At 41.7% G+C, this 22,533-nt stretch overlaps 2 protein-coding genes across 3 annotated transcripts in view; both read left to right on the top strand.

Moving 5' to 3' along the window:
- BLTP1 (bridge-like lipid transfer protein family member 1) overlaps window positions 1-4,823 on the top strand; it is a 166,732-nt gene extending 161,909 nt beyond the window's left edge. The window contains exons 86-87 of the mRNA XM_081091830.1: window positions 633-798; window positions 3,579-4,823. Coding sequence (XP_080947956.1) covers window positions 633-798; window positions 3,579-3,795 — 383 coding nt within the window. The 3' untranslated portion in view covers window positions 3,796-4,823. The remainder of the gene's footprint in view (window positions 1-632; window positions 799-3,578) is intronic.
- Window positions 4,824-10,521: 5,698 nt separating this feature from the next.
- The window catches only part of ADAD1 (adenosine deaminase domain containing 1), a gene marked incomplete at both ends in the record, with an annotated part of 28,966 nt that continues 16,954 nt past the window's right edge, over window positions 10,522-22,533 (top strand). For both annotated transcript variants that reach the window (XM_081093091.1, XM_081093090.1), the window contains 4 exons: window positions 10,522-10,696; window positions 11,657-11,845; window positions 13,568-13,735; window positions 20,091-20,159. In XM_081093091.1, coding sequence (XP_080949217.1) covers window positions 10,522-10,696; window positions 11,657-11,845; window positions 13,568-13,735; window positions 20,091-20,159 — 601 coding nt within the window. The remainder of the gene's footprint in view (window positions 10,697-11,656; window positions 11,846-13,567; window positions 13,736-20,090; window positions 20,160-22,533) is intronic.

The following is a 22,533-nucleotide window of genomic DNA, read 5'->3' as shown; positions in this document are numbered from 1 at the left end:
TGTTAAAATAATAAGTCATCCACCTACAGCTGTTCTTTAGGAAACCTACAACTGTCAGTCCAGTACCCTAGGCCTGCTAATCACATAAATGTTATCATTCTTTACCACTAGTTTTAGGCCCACAAATGTATGTAAAACATACACTATTACTCAAAAGTAAATTACATTATTTCTAATTGTAAGGTAATACAATAACTTTGATATTGGCTTTCTCCAAGCAAAGCAATAGCCAATTATTGGCACTTATTTAAGGCTTATTTAAAATATTACTTTAAAGAATATTTGTATTGATTTCAGAGAGGAAGGGAGAGGGGGAGAGATAGAAACATCAATGATGAGAGAGAATCATTGATTGGCTCCCTCCTGCACACCCCCTACTGGGGCTCAAGCCTACAACCTGGGCATGTGCCCTTGACCAGAATCGAACCTGGGGCCCTTCAGTCCACAGGCTGACTCTATCCACTGAGCCAAACCAGCCAGGGCTAAAATACTACTTTTTAAGAAATGTAATTAAATGAGACTTTGGCCAATTCACAAATAAAATAATGGAACAAATTATTCTGTTCATATAGTGATTTAAAATAAACTTATAAGATATATATTTGCATATTAATCTATTATTTTCATTATAGCCATTTTTCCACCTCGGATTTTATCTACTCGACCAGGACAGAAAAGTCCAGTCATTATACATGATGACAACTCCTCTGACAAAGACAGAGAAGACAGCATCAGTTACACCACTGTGGACTGGAGAGATTTTATGTGCAACACGTGGCATCTAGAGCCCACTCTTAGGTAAATAGTGGGTATATATATTTACCTATATTCTATGGGATTATTAGGAGAAAAGGTTATAAATTATGTATTAGGTTATTAAATATTTTGTATTGAAAAATATATTTAGAAGTTAGCCAGTTGTAATCTTGACAACATCTGACTGCTGTTTTTGCTGTTCCTTTCTGCTATTGTAAGTGTTCTAGGAACAGACCCTGGGGATAGCTCAGTACTGGTTAGCTGTCCACTGTGTGACATTCTGTTAATCACTAAAATGTGAGAATAACTCTGCTGCCATAATGGCTATTATTTTTTTACCCTCTCACCAAGATGTTATTTTCAGGTAACTGAGGTAGGTAGTTATAGTAAACTTTTGTTACGTAGTTTGGGAAGATGTAGTAGAAGTCATATATCATTAAGGACCGTATAATTCTTACATATGTCATGACAATGTAATAGAGTAGACCATGTCACAGTGTCCTTTTGTGTGCATAGGAAGCAATATAAAACCATTCCTGAAATGTCAAATGTAATGCTATCAGCTTCTGATTCCTTTACTGAGTCATGTTCTACAATCATGATCCCAGTGACATCAACTTGTTTTCATATCATAATTTTAAAAGTATTTTCTAATTTTAATTATTTTTATAATTGCTGCTATAACCAGCAGTACTTGCTTTGTATGTCCTTGTTTGTGATTGACACTCACAACCCTATTATTTTTCCCTTTCCTTTCATCTGCTTTGTTAATCAAATTATCACTGTTTGATTCATGGAATAATGGTATCAAAAAAAGTCCATCATACTCAACACTATGCAGAATGACACAGATTTCATTTAGATAAGCTTATTATTCAGACATACTTATACCAAAATAATTCTAAACTAACAAAATATTCATTATACAGTGGACTTCTGTATAAGTAGAAAGTGAATCATACAATGTGTTAGTAATTTGTATTCAGTGAAATTTGTTGTAACCAAATTGACAAAACACTTTAGTATTAATAGCACATAAACGCATGAGAAATAGTAACAGTGTCAATACTCAAACAATATTAAAATATTGCAAAAGTCCTAATGCAGAAAACTGTTTAGAAAATCTGTTTTTTATTTGTAATTCTAAATAAATATAATTGACTAGATAAGTCATCACCTAACGTTGATAAGTTGGTTCTATGACTTTAAGGGAAACAACTTTAATGAAACCAGTTTTACCATAGGCTACTTGATATAAACAAGAGTTATGTTCCTACAAGTTATAACAAAATGGTGTTATTCAAAGACCTGTTGTATCTTTTAATTTAAAATGAGCATAAAATAGTTAAATTTTTCATAAAATATATTCCTTACTTTAGCAAACTACCACAAGACTAAATATGGTGTGGTAGTGGGTAGCATGGTTAAGAGCGGTGGCTCTAAGCCCTGCTTTCTGGCTAAGTGACATTGCCCGAAGGATTTAATAACTGCTGTCTCAGTTACCTCATAAAAAAAATTTGAAAATGGTATTACCTACCTTGTAGGTTACAATTCTTAGATAAGCTAATTAACACAAACTGCTTGTAACTGTTAAGAGTTTTAACAGATCAATGTTTAGTTCCTCCCTTTCCCCCTAACTGAAATAGTGGGAGAGAGGCAGCTGGAAATAAAAATGATAGTTCTAATACTGGTAATGCTGGTGACAGAGAATGTGGTTTGGAGGTCTGGCACCAGTGGCTTTCTACTACAGTCCAGGTTTGGACTCACCTGCAGGGTCTCAGTGCTGCAGCGCTCGCATGGGGCAGGACTGAAGTTGTGCAGTCAGCAGCACTGTGTACTCACCTAGCCACAGGCAGCTATGAACTGTCTAGGGCTCAACTATTTAAGGACCTGTCTTTGAAAAATCCTATGGCATAAAGGAACAGATCAAAATGAATGGTTTCTAAGAGAAGGTAGGGAGGAGGGTACTACACTACACTATTCAGTTCCTCCATTAATTCGCCAATCAGATAACTCATCAATAAGGGGGCAAAAAGAGGCCAGGAGGGTTTCCTTGATGGCTAAGCCTCTATATCAGCGGTTCTCAACCTGTGGGTCGAGACCCCTTTTGCGGTCGAAGGACCCTTTCACAGGGGTCGCCTAAGACCATCCTGCATATCAGATATTTACATTACGATTCATAACAGTAGCAACATTACAGTTATGAAGTAGGAACGAACATAATTTTATGGTTGGGTCACAACATGAGGAACTATTTAAAGGGCCAGAAGGTTGAGAACACTGCTATAGAAAGAAATACCAAGAATAGGAAGAAAATGGTTCTTCTTCTAACATGTTTAGCACACAGCAAACACTATAATTTTACCCCCCCCCCCATTATGCCACATACTTGAACTCTTATTTTTTTCAGCTTTATTGAGGTGTAATTGACAAAACAAAGATATTTTAAGTGTATGACATTGTGACTTGATATACATATATTTTTGAAAAGCTTTCCCCCACCAAGTTAATTAACATCTTTTAGAATAAACCAAATATCCTTTAAATGTTTAAGATGACTGTGTAACTTTGGGCTTAAAATAATCAGAATGAAATTCACTAAACTCCATTACTGTGTATATGCTTATCAAGGATCCTTATAATCACACTTTTTTTTTAATGCTATTATAGTGAATCCAGGAATTGTAGGTTAGATTATTCAAATGTACCTACTGAAGATATTTTGTTTGAGCACATTATGGAGGCTTACTGATGTGCTTAAACTTACCTTCAGGTCTGTGCTGGGACACTGTACTCCTAATTATTTTTTATAATTATTTTAGATTAATTTCTTGGACTGGAAGAAAGATTGATCCAGTAGGCGTTGATTATATTCTTCAAAAATTGGGCTTTCATCATGCCAGGACTACTATTCCTAAATGGCTTCAAAGAGGAGTCATGGACCCACTGGACAAGGTTCTGTCAGTTCTTATAAAAAAACTTGGTACTGCACTACAGGATGAGAAAGAAAAGAAAGGAAAAGACAAAGAAGAACACTAAAAAGTAACTTGATCTGTGAACAAATTATTACACCGGAGTGCTTTTTTGTATATTAGTTATTTTAAATATGACTTTAAAATAATTCTAATTTTATGGCCATTATGTTGAAGGTTTGTAAGTTAACCTGTTTGTTCTAGTTCCACCATTCTGTATACAGTGAAATATATTGCATGATAATGTAAATTCTGTGAAAAACTAGATTAAAATATATATCTACTCAGTAGGGTTTATAATTGTTATGTGCAATATGATTCCTGCATCCTAAAATATTTTCAGAATAACTGTGAATTTCTTGTTATTGGCCATACTTTTTGAAAAAATCTTGTTCATAATGTGATTATTTTGGTCATTAATTGCTTTTTCTTTTTAAAAATGTAGACTTGTATAAATACCTATTTGTATATAGTTTGAGTAATTGTGATATGATTAAATACCACTAAAGTATTGTTTGTAACTATTGTAATAAAGTCACAATAATTGGTTTCAGTCTGTTCTTCCTTTGACAGCTTATTCTTATAATTAATAGATGCCCACCCTATGTTAGTTATTAAATGTTTTCATAGAAAATAATACTTATAAAATGAAATCTGTATAAATATTAGTCAAAAAAGGGTGTAGCCAGAGAGAGGCATATCAGACACTTCAGAGATATTAGGTGTAGTTCTATTTCTTAAACTAGTGGTCAACACATAGCTGCTTGTTTTTATTGTAATATATTCTTTATGTACATGTTTATATTCTTTTGTGCATATGAAGGTAGGTGTATAGTACATACATTAGTATAATAAAAAGATTTTAAAAGAATAGCAAAATCTGCCGAAACCGATTTGGCTCAGTGGATAGGGCGTCGGCCTGCGGACTGGAGGGTCCCAGGTTCGATTCTGGTCAGGGGCATGTACCTGGGTTGCGGGCACATCCCCAGTAGGGAGTGTGCAGGACGCAGCTAAATCAATGTTTCTCTCTCATAGATGTTTCTGACTCTCTATCTCTCTCCCTTCCTCTCTGTGGAAAATCAATAAAATGTATTTAAAAAAAAAAAAGAATAGCAAAATCTATCTATCTATCTATCTATCTATCTATCTATCTATCTATCTATCTATCTATCTGGCTAATATGCTAAGGGTCCGTCCAGGTAATGATGTCACATAGCAACACCCAGTTTCCTCTCCCTAGCAACTAGTCTCCTTGCAGTTTCTTCAGCCCAGAAATATGACTTGCTTTATATCCAGGTGGAAACATTTTACACTTTAACCAAATGTCTGTGAAGCGTTTTCCCATACCTCATCTCATTTGATCCTCACAGAAGTCCTGGAGTAGGTGGATAGGAGAATTGGTGAAAGGAGAATTGGTGAAAGCCTATGTATTTTCTTTTCATCAGCCAAAAAATGGGAGATTTAGAAAGCTTAGAAACTTGAACCGACTGAAAAAAAGAAATGGTGGGCCTTGAAAATGACTTCAGGTTTTCTCACTGCGTAGAATATAGTCAAACACTGCCACATTTAAATATTTTACCCTTTGTTCTCCCTGTGTGATCTACAATAATAATCCCTTTGTGTTGGTATTTACTGCTGTGCTGCTGACAATTACCTGAAAGAGAAACTGGGGTGCTTCACTGGGCTGGAAAAAGTTTAGCTAAATCAGAAAGCAGGTCTAATTAAGCAATTTTATTTTATATCTATAAAAGGCTAAGTTGACTTGCACATGTGTGATACATATACCAGAGCCATAAAGCTCTGGTGCCAATCGCACGCATGTGTTTCGTTCTGTCATTGTCAATTATGAATTTGGTTGACACTCCTATTATAGAGAAAAGGCAAATAGCGATATTAAAATATTTCTTCTAATTAATTTCCTTTCAATGTTCACAAATTCATGCACTGAGCCACTGGTCTAAAGTAATATTCAAAAGTAAATATTCTTAATCACAACTCATGTTTGAAATCAGCCAAATCAGTACAGTCCATTTAAAAGTTGGGTAAACAATAGATTTAAAGAACCTAGAATTAGAAAACACCTCAAGAAAGCCTCTGGTTTGGAATATTGAACTCAAGTAGATAAGGCACTATTCTCTCAGATTGAAAAACAACAACAAAAAAACCCCACAACCTTCCAGAAGAGCCAAGGAACTTAGCCATCCAAGGTCATGATGGGGCAGATGGACAGACAGACACACAGTGTTAGGGGAATTAAAAATTGTACTCTGTTGTCACACAGCAACTTAGTAATACAATTAAACTAAAATCCTAGTGGCTAGAGTCATAATTTTGAATTCTTTCTGCTACATCATCTTTTTTAACTATTATCTGCCTGATCTCTCTGTATTCTCCTCAATCACCTCCACAGTTGGGGGCTATAGGAACATTATATCTATTAGTCACACTTACCAGAGAAGCAAATTCTATACCTACTTTGGATCTAGTGTCTAAGATAATACTGCCAGAAAGATACTTCATAAAACAAAGTAGATAAAAATTAAATAAATTATTCCTTACTTGAGCCCTTCAGGTATTAATTCTCTGCTTCAAAGAAACAGTTATGCCAGTAAGTTCTAAATGTTAAAACTTTTCAATGGCTTTAAATATTATTGATATATGAGTTACCAAAAAAATGATTTAAATATAAACTTACAGTATTTCTGGCACTTACAGTGAGAATGCTATAAAAAGAAAAGGGCAATTTAAATTTGCAACCAAACTTTCTGTGGCTCTGTTGGGCAAGGCTATGAGAAAATCATATTTGTGCACTGCTAGTGGGAAAGTAATAGGAACATTATGGAAATTTCAGGAGAAGAAAAAGAAAAGGGACCGAAAATACATTTAAAGAAATAATGGGTAAGAATTTCCCACACCTGGGAAGAGAAAGGACATCCAGATCCATGACGTCCAAAGGACCCAGACCCACAACAGCTGAATGAGAATAGAGGTACACGGAGACACATTATTATTAAATTCTCAAAAGTCAGAGATAAAATAATTTTAAGAGAATTATTAAACAGAAAAGGGAGAAGGTATATGTATAGGAACCCCTTGAGACTGTAGGCAGAATTCTCATCAGAAAATTTTCAGGTCAGGAGAGAATTAGATGGCATATTCAAAATATTGAAACAGATAACTGTCAAACAAGAATTCCATACCTGGCAAAGCAGTCCCTCAGAAATGATGGAAGGATAAAGCCTTTCTCAAACAAAACCTGAAAGAGTTCATTACCAGCAGACCTGCAAAAATGCTAAAGAGAATTCTTTACTTGAAAGTAAAAATATATATTAAAAGAAACCTAACCACAAAAACATAGAAAGGGAGTGTAACTCTCACTAGTAATGATAGTGATAGATTCTGCAATATGGTAATAGTTTGCATAATTCACTTACAACTCTAGTTTAAAAGTTAAAGTAATAAAAATAACCTTAACTACAAAAATGTTATTAATCACACAATTTAAAAAACATGTAAATTGCAACAGCAATGGATAGATCAGGCAGCATCAATAAGAAAACAGGGAGAGAACCAAGATGGCAGCATAGGTTAACGCTGGAGTTTGCTGCCTCGAACAATCACTTCAAAAGTGAAACTAAAAGACGGAATGGACATCACCCAGAACCACAGGAACGCTGGCTGAGTGGAAGTCCTACAACTAGGAGGAAAGAGAAACGCATACGGACACTCAGAGGAGGCGCAGTGCTGAAGTCAAATACTGAGGTGCGGAGTGCATGCAGAGCGGGCTGGTGGCTGAGGGCGCGGTTGGCGTTTTCAATCGGGAGGGAGTCGCAGACTCTGAGCTCCAGATCCGGGCGAGTCTTTAGGGACCCTGACTCAAACGGGAGAAGTGGGACTGTCTGGCTTCGGTCGGAGCGAGTGCAGCTTTCTCTCCAAGGTTTGCAGAGGTTGCTGGGACTCAGAGAGGCAGAGCCCCTGGGGACAGGACTGAGAGCAGCCATAACTGCTCTCTCCGGCCCACCCTGTTGATCCTGTGCAACCCACCCGCCCCGCCCAAGCCCTGCACAGAGGCATTTGCCGGATAGCCTCAGGCAAAGGCTGGATTAGCACCTCCCTAGAGGACAGAAGTTCTCTCACTGCAGACACAGCTAATTCTCACAGCCACTTGGCCTGGAGGTCAAATCCCCCCTAGTATTAGCTACAACAATCAAGGCTTAACTACAAGACTGCGCACAAAGACCACTAGGGGGTGCACCAAGAAAGCATAACAAAATGCGGAGACAAAGAAACAGGACAAAATTGTCAATGGAAGATACAGAGTTCAGAACCACACTTTTAAGGTCTCTCAAGAACTGTCTAGAAGCCGCCGATAAACTTAATGAGATCCTCGAGAAATCTAATGAGACCCTAGATGTTGTGATAAAGAACCAACTAGAAATTAAGCATACACCAACTGAAATAAAGAATACTATACAGATTCCCAACAGCAGACCAGAGGAGCGCAAGAATCAAGTCAAAGATTTGAAATGCAAAGAAGCAAAAAACACCCAACCGGAAAAGCAAAATGAAAAAAGAATCCGAAAATGCGAAGATAGTGTAAGGAGCCTCTGGGACAGCTTCAAGCATACCAACATCAGAATTATAGGGGTGCCAGAAGATGAGAGAGAGCAAGATATTGAAAACCTATTGGAAGAAATAATGACAGAAAACTTCCCCCACCTGGTGAAAGAAATAGACTTACAGGTCTAAGAAGCGCAGAGAACCCCAAACAAAAGGAATCCAAAGAGGACCATACCAAGACACATCATAATTAAAATGCCAAGAGCAAAAGACAAAGAATCTTAAAAACAGCAAGAGAAAGAAACTCAGTTACCTACAAGGGAATACCCATACGACTGTCAGCTGATTTCTCAACAGAAACTTTGCAGGCCAGAAGGGAGTGGCAAGAAATATTCAAAGTGATGAATGCCAAGAACCTACAACCAAGATTACTTTATCCAGCAAAGCTATCATTCAGAACTGAAGGTCAGATAAAGTGCTTCACAGATAAGAAAAAGCTAAAGGAGTTCATCACCACCAAACCAGGATTATATGAAATGCTGAAAGGTATCCTTTAAGAAGAGGAAGAGGAAGAGGAAGAAAAAGGTAAAGATACAAATTATGAACAACAAATATGCATCTATCAACAAGTGAATCTAAGAATCAAGTGAATAAATAATCTGATGAACAGAATGAACTGGTGATTATAATAGAATCAGGGACATAGAAAGGGAATGGACTGACTATTCTTGGGGGGGGAAAGGGGTGTGGGAGATGCAGGAAGAGACTGGACAAAAATCGTGCACCTATGGATGAGGACAGTGGGTGGGGAGTGAGGGCGGGGGGTGGGGCAGGAACTGGGAGGAGGGGAGTTATGGGGGGGGAAAGAGGAACAAATGTAATAATCTGAACAATAAAGATTTAATTAAAAAATAATAAATAAATAAATAAATAAAAATAAGAAAAAATAAGAAAACAGCAGATCTGAACAACACTATAGACCACACAGACCTATCATATATGCAGAACATTCTAGCCAACGGCAGCAGAATACACATTCTTCTCAAGCACGCAATTACCTGCGTATTTGTGGGCGGATATTACTTCTTGCTGTAATGAGGTATAATACCATCAATCCTACTATGTTTGTTTCCTTTTTGGTGAAAGTGACTTAACTCTTTAGAATCCTGTCCATATAAAAAAAAAGTAGAGGGCACTAAAACTTTGTTATAACAATGTCACTCAATTCCTTCTGGGTTAGTGCCAAAACTTTTTTAGTAATTTACTATTAAAAATATGTTCAACAATCTATCAGCTAACACCTCCATGAGAGCCTGATTCAACTTTTACGAGAGCAAAGGACTGAAAACACCCACAGATGAGCGCCATCAGTCCTCAACACGTCCACCTGTTCTCACGAACATCCTGTGGAATCTCAGGTCGGTTATTCTGTCAACAAGCCTTCCCAGGCGCCTTGTTAGCGCTATGAATGGGGAAAAAGCGAAGGGCTTCCTTGAAGCCACGGTGGATAAGGAGGCCCGATGGGGGTCACTGTGGACAAGGAGACCCGCCTTGTCCAGGCTCCGTGAGGACTGGGGGCGCCAGGGCGCAGAGTGAGCGACAACGCCGACCGGCGCCACCCCCACCTCACGCGCTGAGCGAGAGGCCTGCGCCAGGGCCGCCGGCTCACGTGACATTCAGCGACTTCTCACGCTCCAGACAGGCGCATGCGCAGAGGCGGAGGCGCGGCCCAGGTGCGTAGACGGTTGGCGATAGGGCGGGGTGGGACAGGGGCTTCACCGGGGCCTGGCCTCCGTCAGGGCCTCGGGGCCACCACCTGGAGACGGCTTTCGAAAACCGCAGCGCTGGCCGCGGGGCTCTCACGTACAGCGTCCTGCGGGAGAGGCTGAGGCCAGGTGGAGAAGCAATGGCTTCGGCCGGGGAGCCTCGGGGCCTGCGGCCCGGCCTCAACTGCCCGCCTGCGGGGTTGGGCCGGCAGGGCCGGAAGGACTACTTCGGTGGGTGGTATCTGGGCCCGAAGGGAGGCCAACAACCGGAGGCCAACCTCAGGCGCCGCAGGTCCCCGGGGGCGCGGTTTCCTCCTTCTTTCCTCTGGTCTCCGAGGGCTTCGGGCTTTCCTCTTGGGCGTGGTGCGGGGGCGGAATGAGCCGGCGCCAGCGGCGTGAGGCCAGTTGGAGATGCGGCCCTGCGTACGTCATTTTCTGCCAACTTTGTCTCATTCGTAGGTGAGAAAATGTCCTCCAATAATGGCTGGTTTCAGAAGAGCTCCCAGGTCCCTAGCTTTGCTCAGATGCTGAAAAAGAACCTGCCGGTTCATCCGCCCGCCCAGACGGTCACCACGCCCGCAGCACAGTCCTCGGAAAGTGACAGCCTGTCCCGCATGGCTTCCAAGGTCACACCAGTGACGGGTACGACGTCTTTTTCACCTGCAGTCGGGCCTCAGCTTTTTCAGGCTGAGCTTTGAGCCCCCGGTTAAATGTTTCCTGGACATGTGGCTGCGTCCCTGCGGCCCGGCGCCGCCGCCCGGAGCGTGCATTCCGGCCCCCAGCGCTGTGGGAAGCTTGCGGAAACCCTCCCCCTGGGCTGCTAGTCATTTCGACCCCTTGGCGGTGCAGCCCCGTCAGGTGTGCCTTGCCTTATGGAGATGAGGCTGTCACCCCTTCAGAGAGGGGGCCGGGCCGAGACTGGCTTGCGGTCCGCAGATCCCTTGGCATCCATAGTGTTCCGTACACAGCAGGGACACACACCCTTTACAAATTGGACCGATCTCAAGGTGAAAGATAATGTAAAATAGGCCATGGGAAACCAAAAACGAGGTTCTTGCCCCAGATGTGTGTTTTCCTCCATTGTAGGCCTCAGTGACATTGCATGTAAAAATGGCTTAACGGTTCTCAACCTGTGGGTTGCGACCCCTTTGGCGGTCGAACGACCCTTTCACAGGGGTCGCCTAAGACCATCCTGCCTATCAGATATTTACATTACGATTCATAACAGTAGCAACATTACAGTTACGAAGTAGCAACGAAAATAATTTTATGGTTGGGTCACAACATGAGGAACTGTATTTAAAGGGTCAGAAGGTTGAGAACCACTGGCTTAGAGAGTCCCTGAAGACCTTGACATGACTAAAATTTTGCGATTCTTTGATAGCACTTAATGACAGTGGTAGCCCTTCTTTCAACATAGCCTTGGTATTCCAAGAGATTTTATACATTATACAGAATGACAGGCTGCGCTTGGCATTTGTGCCAAAATTGTTTAGGAGAAACTTATATGGAATGAAAACCACACATGACTAAGTTTGTGAGGGACAATGTCTTATTTTTTTTTAATGCATCAAATTGACAAGCGTAAACATTTATTTTTAGGTAATTTTCCAGAACCATTGCTTTCCAAAGGTCTTTCATCTATTTCAAATCCCGTCCTTCCTCCAAAAAAAATACCTAAGGAATTTATAATGAAATACAAACGTGGAGAGATCAACCCTGTGTCAGCCTTGCACCAGTTTGCACAAATGCAGCGGGTTCAGCTTGACCTTAAGGAAACGGTAACAACAGGCAAGTGAATGCCGTGTCTGGTTATTACAGGATGGGAAAATATTATCCTAGTAAAAGCAGAGCATATAAGTGGCACTGAATTTCTATATTCACATAATGTCGGGGTTAAATGACTACTATTTTTGGTTGGTATACTTTAGAAAATGTTATATTAATATTTCTTTAGCCTTTTGGAATCTGCAAGTAACTCACATACAAAATACTTATAATCATGGGATTTTAATTTTTTGTTTATGGCTGGTTGAACTGAAATCTCATCAGCCTTGTGTATTATACACAGGTGTAAATACTTGTAAACATGCTTTTTAGGGATGTTAAGTATTTGGACTCTGATTATCTTATTAGCAGGATTCTGTGATACTGATGCCTAACAAAAATTATGGCCAAATTTGGCTTCTGAAAGTCAAAGATCAGAGGTCAAAATAACACATGATTGGTACTCATCAGCAGTCCTGTCTGAGACTATTTTCTCGGTTCTCTCTAAACTGCCCAGTAACCAGAAGACTGGTACCACACTGTGCCTGTGGAAGGCTTCAGGAATACAAATCAGTAAAATGCAGAATGCAGCTTCTGATTTCATCACCTATGACCAGAGACTTGGAAGAACTTTAGGAAAGTGGAGGATAAGAGAATAAGTGCTCTTAAGAGGCGTTGACAATTTTTAAACATGTCTGTGCAAATAGGGTCTTAATGTAGAAGGGAGTTTTCCTAGGTTTCTTTGTTATGGGGTGAGGCCACAACATTAGTAACAAACAGAATTTCCGGAGGATGGGGCCCAGAAATCAGGATTTTTAAAAGATTCCCAGGTGATTCTAATGTGCAGCCAAGGTTGAGAACTACTGTCATAGATGATGGAAGGAAAGCAATTTTCCCAAATGCAATCAGGAGTTGCTTGTAACCTTGATGTACTTCTTCAAAAACAACCAACAGTTAATGAAATATTTGAGAAGAGAAGATAAAGGCTTATGTGGAGTGACATTATACTTGGCCATCTCTAATGAGAGTGGAGATTGAAGTTACCTAAAGTCTGAACATTTGAACTGGGAAATTCTTTGGCCTGTAAATTTAGGAAATGATTCCATTTTATTTTTTATCAGGCAAATATGAAATCTAGTAAAAGTAATTGTGTAAAGGTAATCCTAGAGATTTTGGATGACAAGACATCTTTATGTTTCGGTTTTCTTTGTTAATTCCCCTTCCTCCAACTGCCCTACAACTCTGATGGGTTGAGTTGCTTACAGTGACTCCCTGATAGGTGTCCAGGATTTCTTCAAAGGAATCCTTTCTGTTCTGGAGCTTTTAAAAGTATCAGGGGGGAAAAAAGTATCAGGGCACCCAAAGAGGGAAAGAAATTAAATTTTATTGGTATTGAAGTTTGAAAGAAGAAGGTGTTGCCAGAGGCTCCACATTTTGCCTGTAATTTGTTGTTTGATAGATATATGGATGCTTTTCATTCCCAGGCATTATTCAGGACACTGCCACTCCATATATGGCCTGCACTGTAAAGTTGACCCTATGCTTATGCTGAGTCTGGAGCCAGCTGTGCTACTTGAAGGACTCCTCAGAATTAGTTCAGGGACCCACCCAGCTTTCCTTTCACCTGTATTGGCCCTACAGAAAAACTGATGGGCCGAGGTAGCTAGTTTTCCACAATTTTGTAGTTGGATGTTTTCCTGTGTAACAGACATCTTTTGCAGCATTTATTCTGAGTTCTTTTTCAAGGTAACGTTTTGGGACCATATTTTGCTTTTTGTGCTGTGGTGGATGGTATCCAGTACAAGACTGGACTGGGACAAAATAAAAAGGAATCTAGATCCAACGCAGCCAAATTAGCTCTTGATGAACTTCTACAGCTGGATGAACCTGAGCCAAGAAATTTTGAAACATCAGGTAAATTACTCTTGATTATAAACTATTTGTAAAATTTATTATTTTTAGAAGGAATAACCTGAAAGATTTTATATTAATGGAGAGTTACTTCGCAACTGCAGTCTTTGTAGCAGGATTTGAATAATTTTCTTCCATTGCTGTCTGATTGCTGATGTATTTAACCATAGTGTATATTTCAGTCCCATAAGAGAAAAACATGTTGCTCAACTGTCTGATAACTTGTCAGATTGTCAGTGGGTTTGATTCCCGAAACTTATTTTTCTATGCAAATATTGGATTCTTATATTTAACACTGTGCATTTAATACTTAGAGGTTTTTAATGCAATTTTTGTGAAGTTTGCCTGTGTTAAATTCAGTAATACTAGAATTACTTGAGAAAATAATGGCCTAAGGTAGCATAGCAAGAGTGTAAACTCCAGAATTAGATTGCTCAGGTTGGAATATTGACCCTGGACAGACAAGTTATTTGCACTCTAAGCCTAAGTTTTCATCATTTGAAAAGTGGGGACAATGATAGTACCTACATCCTGTGGCTACCATGCAAAGCCTTTAAGCAGTGCATGTGAATAGTATATGATCAAATGGTAGTTCTTATTAAATATCAATTTGAGGAATATGTTAATGTGTTATATATGTTAGCATAGTAAGCAATTTTTGTCATGTTTCATGTTAGGTTACATTTTGGTTTACCCTTTGGTTTAATGTCATGTTTTCTTCTTTTTCCTGGCTTTTCTAACTTTCGAACCAAATTGCAAAGCTATTGCAAAAAATGGGACTAAAAACTTTGAACATTTTGAATGTAGTATTCCCCTAGAAAACACTCTAGTAAAATAGCATTAAAATACTAAGTGAGGTGCTCTTCCTTTGGGGAGTACGCCTGCACCTTTCCAGGCCCTTCTCTCCACCTACCTCCACATTACATTTACCCTTCTCTCTCTTAAACTCCAAGCACCCTTCTTTTGCTTCTGTAACTTGTTTCCTGAGCCCATTTCTAAATAAACTTTCTCTTATAGTTTGAAAAAAAAAACCAACTAAGTGAAATAAGCCAGTCAGAGAAAGACAAGTACCATATGATTTTACTCATACATGGAATCTAATGAACAAAATGAACTAATTAGCAAAATAGAGACAAATTCATAGATAGAGAAAGGCTGACAGCTGTGGGGGAGAAGTTAGGGGAAATGATGGGATTGAGCAAAAATATTATAATTTTTACTTATTAAATTTTTAAAAATTCTTTATTAGTTAAGGTATTACAAATGTGTCCTCATCCCCTCCATTAAAGCCCCATCTTCCCCCTTGCTCATGCTCTCATCTCCCTGTTGTCCATGTCCATTTACTTACTAAATTTTTAACAGAATATTAATTTTAAATGTTTTACATAGTATTACTGTAAATAGAAAATTGTTCTTAAGCATCTAAAACAGGGTTTCATTTTAACCTGTGCTGTGCCAGCACAGCCAAGGGTGAACCTGAGGAGGGGTGGTGAAGGATTAAAGAAGACAAAAGAGAATACAGCTGGGGCTCAGAGGATCTCCCATGCCTGGATGAGGACACAGAAAGATCCAGCCTGTAAGCTGAGGCTTTATTTTATAGTCAGAGAAAAACAAGGAAGTGGTCAACATAGTTACAATGTTCTTGTGAGTTTCACCTTATTTTGACACACTTACTGCACCTCCCACAGTCCATTAGCTACCTAGGAAGGAACTAGGGAGGGCTATAAGGTTAAACTTAATTATGCTAAGAGGGCTCTGCCCTCCAAACTGGGACTTGTTTGTGGCCCTGCCACAGGTCAATCCAAGGCTTGATTCTATAGCCACTCACTACATAACCTCTTTTCAGAATGTCACATATTTACAAAGCAAGCTCTATCCTATATAATCTATCTATATCCTCCTATCTAATAAAAGAGAAACATGGTAATTGGTGTACGACCGCTACCCTTCCCATTGGCTAATCAGGGCAATATGCAAATTAACTGCCAGCCAAGATGGCGACCGGCAGCCAGGCAGCTTGAAACTAACATGAGGCTTGCTTGCTTCAGTGACAGAGGACTCCAACGTTCCCGCCTGCCACTGCAGGCCTCTGAGCTGCAACTCTAAGCAACTATGTAACAAATATAGAAGCTAAACAAAACTCCAGAAACCTGCTTTAGTCCGCCGGGCTTCAGCCAGCAGGATCACAACATTGTAAGCAAAGGCCAGAAACCTACTTTCAGCAGCGGAGGCCTAAGAGCTGGAGCCAAGCCTCAAAGCTAAAGCTGGCCCAGAATAAAAAAAGAAAAGAAAAATAGGAGCAGTTGGGAGCTTCAGTCACCCCTAGTCTGAAAACAGCCCTCAGCCCCTCACGCAGACTGGCCAGGCACCCCAGTGGGGACCCCCACCCTGAAGAGTGTGTGACCAGCTGCAAACAGCCATCATCCCCTCATCCAGGCTGCCCAGGCACCCCAGTGGGGACCCCCACCCTGAAGGATGTGTGACCAGCTGCAAACAGCCATCATCACCTCACCCAGGCTGGCCCGGCACCCCAGTGGGGACTCCCACCCTGATCCAGGACACCCTTCAGGGCAAACCAGCCGGCACCCACCCATGCACCAGGCCTCTACCCTATATAGTAAAAGGGTAATATGCCTCCCAGCACCGGGATCAGCGGAGCTGTGAGGCCTCCCGGCACTGGGATCAGCGTGACATGGGGCAGCGCCCAAACCCCCTGATTGCCCTGCGGCTCTGTGTGTGACAGGGGTGGGGCCACAACCTCCCTATCCACCCTGCTTTGTTCATGACAGGGTGCGGCGCCCCACCCCACCCCCTCCCCCACGGGCCCTGCTCTGTGTGTGACGGGGTAGAGCCATAACCTCCCCATCGGCCCTGCCCTGAGTGTGAGAGTGGCGGCGCCCCAACCCCTGATGGGCCCTGCTCTGTGCATGACAGGGTACAGAGTCCCACCCCCCTGATTGGCCCTGCTCTGTGCGTGACAGGGAGTGGCGCCACAACCTCCCCATCGACCCTGCCTTGAGTGTGACAGGGGACGGTGCCCCAACCCCCCAATCGGCCCTACCCTGAGCGTGACTGAGGATGGCATCACAACCTTCTGATCGCCCTGCTCTGTGCATGACAGGGGGTGGCACCCCAACTCCCCAATCGGCCCTGCTCTGAGCCCGACCAGGGGCTGCTGCACCTAGGGATTGGGCGTGCCCTCTGCCACCCGGGAGCAGGCCTAAGCCAGCAGGTCGTTATCTCCTGAGGGGTCCCAGACTGCGAGAGGGCGCAGGCCAGGCTGAGGGACCCCCCTCACCCCCCTGAGTGCACAAATTTTTGTGCACCGGGCCTCTAGTATATATATAAAAGCCCAGTGACTGAACATCAGAACGACCAGTTGAGCAGTCACTATGGTGCGCACTGACCACCAGGGGGCAGATGCTCAACACAGGAGGTGCCCCCTGGTGGCCAGTGCGCTCCCACAGCAGGTCGATTCCCGCAGGCCATGCCCCCCCACCAGTGCACGAATCTGTGCACCGGGCCTCTAGTCCTATATAATAATAGAGGAATATGCAAATTAGCCTGGACACTGTAATGTCATGACCGAACAGCAGGGACCTGAGGCTGCATGAGCCTGGCCTGGGCGAGGGACCTCAGGCCACGACCCTTCCCTGTGGGGCTTGACAGTGGACCTCAGGCCACACCCCCCCTTGGCAGGGCTGGATGGGGGACCCCAGGCCACGCCCCTCACCTGGCAGGGCTTGTCAGGGACCTCAGGCTGCATCCCCCTGCCCCAGAGGCAGGCTGGGGACCTTAGGCTGCACCTCCCACCTGGTGGGGCTTGATGGGGACCTCAGGCTGTGCCCCCCACCCGGCAGGGCTTGACGGGGGACCTGAGACTGCACCCCTCACCGGGTGCCAGGCAGAAGGACCTGAGGCTGTGCCCCCCCACCCCCCCGCCCAAAGGGGCTAGATAAGGGTGGGGCCAGCTGGGTCTGGGTCTCACCCAATGGGGGTGGGGCTGGCTGGGTCTGGGTCTCCTGCATTTTAGAAGCATGTGTAGTTGGTGGGCAAGGACTTGACTCTAGGTCCCGCAGCATGCCCCAGACTCTGACGAGAGAGATTTTTTTTTCTTTTTTTTTTCTTTTAATTAAATCTTTATTGTTCAGATTATTACATTTGTTCCTCTTTTTTCCCCCCCAATAACTCCCCTCCTCCCAGTTCCCGCCCCACCCTCCGCCCTCACTCCCCACCCACTGTCCTCATCCATAGGTGCACGATTTTTGTCCAGTCTCTTCCCACATCTCCCACACCCCTCTCCCCGCCAAGAATAGTCAGTCCATCCCCTTTCTATCTCCCTGATTCTATTATAATCAACAGTTCATTCTGTTCATCAGATTATTTATTCACTTGATTCTTAGATTCACTTGTTGATAGATGCATATTTGTTGTTCATAATTTGTATCTTTACCTTTTTCTTCCTCTTCCTCTTCTTAAAGGATACCTTTCAGCATTTCATATAATCCTGGTTTGGTGGTGATGAACTCCTTTAGCTTTTCCTTATCTGTGAAGCTCTTTATCTGACCTTCACTTCTGAATGATAGCTTTGCTGGATAAAGTAATCTTGGTTGTAGGTTCTTGGTATTCATCACTTTGAATATTTCTTGCCACTCCCTTCTGGCCTGCAAAGTTTCTGTTGAGAAATCAGCTGACAGTCGTATGGGTATTCCCTTGTAGGTAACTGAGTTTCTTTCTCTTGCTGTTTTTAAGATTCTCTCTTTATCTTTTGCTCTTGGCATTTTAATTATGATGTGTCTTGGTGTGGTCCTCTTTGGATTCCTTTTGTTTGGGGTTCTCCGCGCTTCTTGGACCTGTAAGTCCATTTCTTTCACCAGTTGGGGGAAGTTTTCTGTCATTATTTCTTCAAATAGGTTTTCAATATCTTGCTCTCTCTCATCTTCTGGCACCCCTATAATTCTGATGTTGGTACACTTGAAGCTGTCCCAGAGGCTCCTTACGCTATCCTCGCATTTTTGGATTCTTTTTTCATTTTGCTTTTCCGGTTGGGTGTTTTTTGCTTCCTCGTATTTCAAATCATTGACTTGATTCTTGCGCTCCTCTGGTCTGCTGTTGGGAGTCTGTATAGTATTCTTTATTTCAGTTGGTGTATGCTTAATTTCTAGTTGGTTCTTTATCACAACATCGAGGGTCTCATTAGATTTCTTATAGATCTCATTAAGTTTATCGGCGGCTTCTAGACAGTTCTTGAGAGACCTTAAAAGTGTGGTTCTGAACTCTATATCTTCCATTGACAATTTTGTCCTGTTTCTTTGTCTCCGCATTTTGTTATGCTTCCTTGGTGCACCCCCTAGTGGTCTTTGTGCGCGGTCTTATAGTTAAACCTTGATTGCTGTAGCTAATACCAGGGAGGGTTTGACCTCCAGGCCAAGTGGCTATGAGAATCAGCTGTGTCTGCAGTGAGAGAACTTCTGTCCTCTAGGGAGGTGCTAATCTGGCGTTTGCCTGAGGCTATCCGGCAAATGCCTCTCTGCAGGGCTTGGGCGGGGCGGGTTGCACAGGATCAACAGGGTGGGCCAGAGAGAGCCATTATGGCGGCTCTCAGTCCTGTCCCCAGGGGCTCTGCCTCTCTGAGTCCCAGCAACGGCTGCAAACCTCGGAGAGAAAGCTGCACTCGCTCTGACCGAAGCCAGACAGTCGCGCTTCTCCCGTATGAGTCTGGGTCCCTAAAGACTCGCCTGTATCTGGAGCTCAGAGTCTGCGACTCCCTCCCGATTGAAAACGCCAACAGCGCCTTCCGCAGCCAGCCCGCTCTGCGCACTCCGCACCTCAGAATTCGACTTCAGCACTGCGCCTCCTCTGAGTGTCCGTATGCGTTTCTCTTTCCTCCTAGTTGTAGGACCTCCACTCAGCCAGTGTTCCTGTGGTTCTGGGTGATGTCCCTTCCGTTTTCTGGTTTCACTTTTGAAGTAGTTGTTCAAAGCAGCAATCTCCGGCGTTAACCTATGCCGCCATCTTGGTTCACGAGAGAGATTTTCATATACATTTTACTAATTTTCTTTCATCTCTGACACTTTTATTATAGAGAACGGGCAAATAGCAATATTAAAATATTTCCTCTAATTAATTCCCTTTTAATGTGCACGAATTTCGTGCACCGGGCCACTAGTAGTAGCATAAGATTAGGAAACCCAGAACTGTGTTTGAGACTTGGCTAATGGGTATTTGGGCTAGAGTTGGCAGAAGTATAAAGAAGAAAGTAATCATTCTTGAATTGCTGTTGTTTTACAGAATAGTAAGGTACCTGCTCTGTGGAGCAGTGACTTTTATGTTTCCTTATATTTTTGTTTACTTACAGGTCCTCCTCCTATCCCTGCAGAACCTGCTGCTTCACCTGAACCAGCATACGTTTCAAAGGTGCATTATGGTAGGAAGTCCTTAATGGTATTCCATTTTAGCAGAGTAATGCAATTAAAAATGATAACATATAATTAAAATATGCATAAATATGAAAATATACATCAGTATTTTATCATTAAAACCTGACATACTTCCACAAAGAGGAAAATTTCATATGCTGCTAAAAATTAGAAAAATGGGGAATGGAGAAGAAAGATGGGAGAAATGCCTTTTTCCTAGGAGGAGATAGTTAGTTTCATGTAACTGCTTTTTTGAGAATTCTTTGCCTTGGTGGGCTTATCATTAATGAAAACCAATGGCTTTTTGGTGCTTGATGGTTGGGAGATTCATGTCAAATAGTTTATTCACATTTTTTTAATGGTAGTTACTTGTCACTCAAGGCCCCCCCCCCCCAAAAAAAAAACAAAACACACTACAATTGCAGTTGCAGTTACTCTTTGTGTGACCTAGGAATGGTTACTTTTCTATGCATCTAATTTCTCCACCTGTAAAATGGTCATAATAGTAATTACATCATAGGGTTATTAAGAGGAGTGTAGCCCTAATCAGTTTATAGAGCACTGGCCTGTGGACTGAATGGTCCCAGGTTTGATTTCAGTCAAGGACATGTACCTTGCTTGCGGGCACATCCCCAGTGGGGGCTGTGCAGGAGGCAGCTGATCGATGTTTCTAACTCTCTATCCCTCTCCCTTCCTCTCTGTAAAAAAGTCAATAAAATGTATTTAAAATAAAAGACAGGAGTGTAAAGTATTTAGATCTGGGCCTGGCATATGGTAGATGCTCACTAGATAGTAACTTTTTCATGTTCAACATTGTGTGGTGGTTACTGTATACAGTTCCCATTAGGTTATAAATCCCCTGCATAGCAGGAAAGTATTCTTAATTTCTACATTGCTTACATAGTAGTAACACTTCAGATTTTAAAGTTAGAGTATTTGTAGAATTAAAATGAAAAATAGTCTCTTTTCTATATCTGGAGATTAGGATTTGAGAACAGTTTTATCCTGAATGCTTAGTTTTCCATTATTTTTGTAAAACAGAGGCTTTGCACATTTGCCTGCTTGTATGGAGTGGAAGGTCAGGCCAGAGAAGAGAGGCACATTCGCAAGGACTAGGCCTAATGGTCCTGAGAATCAATGAGCAGAAGGGCAGTGAAGGGCCCCATCCAACAGCAGTGACCTTTTAACATGGCAAGGAGCTCTGGTCTTTCTTTTCAGCCTCTGTGGACATTTTTAATGAATAGTGTGACAGAATTCCAGTTCAATGGTTGGCATAAAACACAGATTACTAGGACCTTGAGAAACAGATCAATCTGTGAGGAAGAAAGAGTATGTGGTTAACAGTATGTGTAAGGAAACACAGGAGTAGAGTCAGGTTTTCTACGAGTTGGTGTCAGAAAAAGGAGAACAAACACCATCCTTCAAGCATATGTTTAAACACAGGAATGGATGATATCACTTTTGAAGAAAAAGATTCTCACCTACAAAAATGTGAACAGCTCCTTTTGGGCCAGTTATAGAGGTTATCACTATTTCATAGCCTGTTTGCTTGGCCATATTTCTAACTGTACCATATCTTCATAAAAAACAGTGATATTTTGGCTTTGATGACAGGTTCAGCTTACATAGTAGAGATTACTTGAAATTAACAATTTAGAATCAGATATTTTAATTGGCATCATCTGTTATTTTATTGTCACCCTTTATTTCCAGTAATTTGTGAGAACATTTTATTCCCGCAGTAGCCAGCACACATTTAGAGGGAATAAGGAGCATTGACTTTACTCCTTATTCCTTCACATGCACCCTAGTAAGACACACATTTACTAAGATCTGCATATGTTAACAACTAGAGGCCCGATGCATGGAATTTGTGCAAGGGGCTCGGCCCTCACAGCCCCGCTTCGTCTGGAAGGTCATCTGGAAGGACGTTCAGAAGAACGTCTGGAAGGATGTCTAGAAGGTTGTTCAGCTGTCTGGTCTAATTAGCATATTATGCTTTTATTATTGATAGATATTCATTAGTTCTTTAACACTGAGTAAGATCAAAAGGTGTATCTGTATTGCTAACTCACAAATATTCCTTATCTTATAAAATGTTTTAATGCGTAGCAAAACAGCTCTTGGCAAACATAATTCTTGTTCTGTCAGTTCTAATTGAAGTATATTTTTCTATTCTTTATGATAACACAAAATAATTGTTTACTGTTTAGGATGTGATTAAATATAGCAGAGTACGTTCATTCTACAGAACTAATAAGAGAATGAGGTGTGCAGCACTAAGTAAACCCTTGAGTGATGTTCAGAACCAAGAAAATACAAAAAGTAGTGTTTTATGTTTGAAATTGATTTATACTTACAGATTGTTTTTCAGAATATTCA

The sequence above is a fragment of the Myotis nattereri genome, assembly GCF_964212035.1.
Source record: "Myotis nattereri genome assembly, chromosome: 5".
NCBI lineage: Eukaryota > Metazoa > Chordata > Mammalia > Chiroptera > Vespertilionidae > Myotis > Myotis nattereri.
This window is presented reverse-complemented; position numbering and strand designations above follow the sequence as displayed.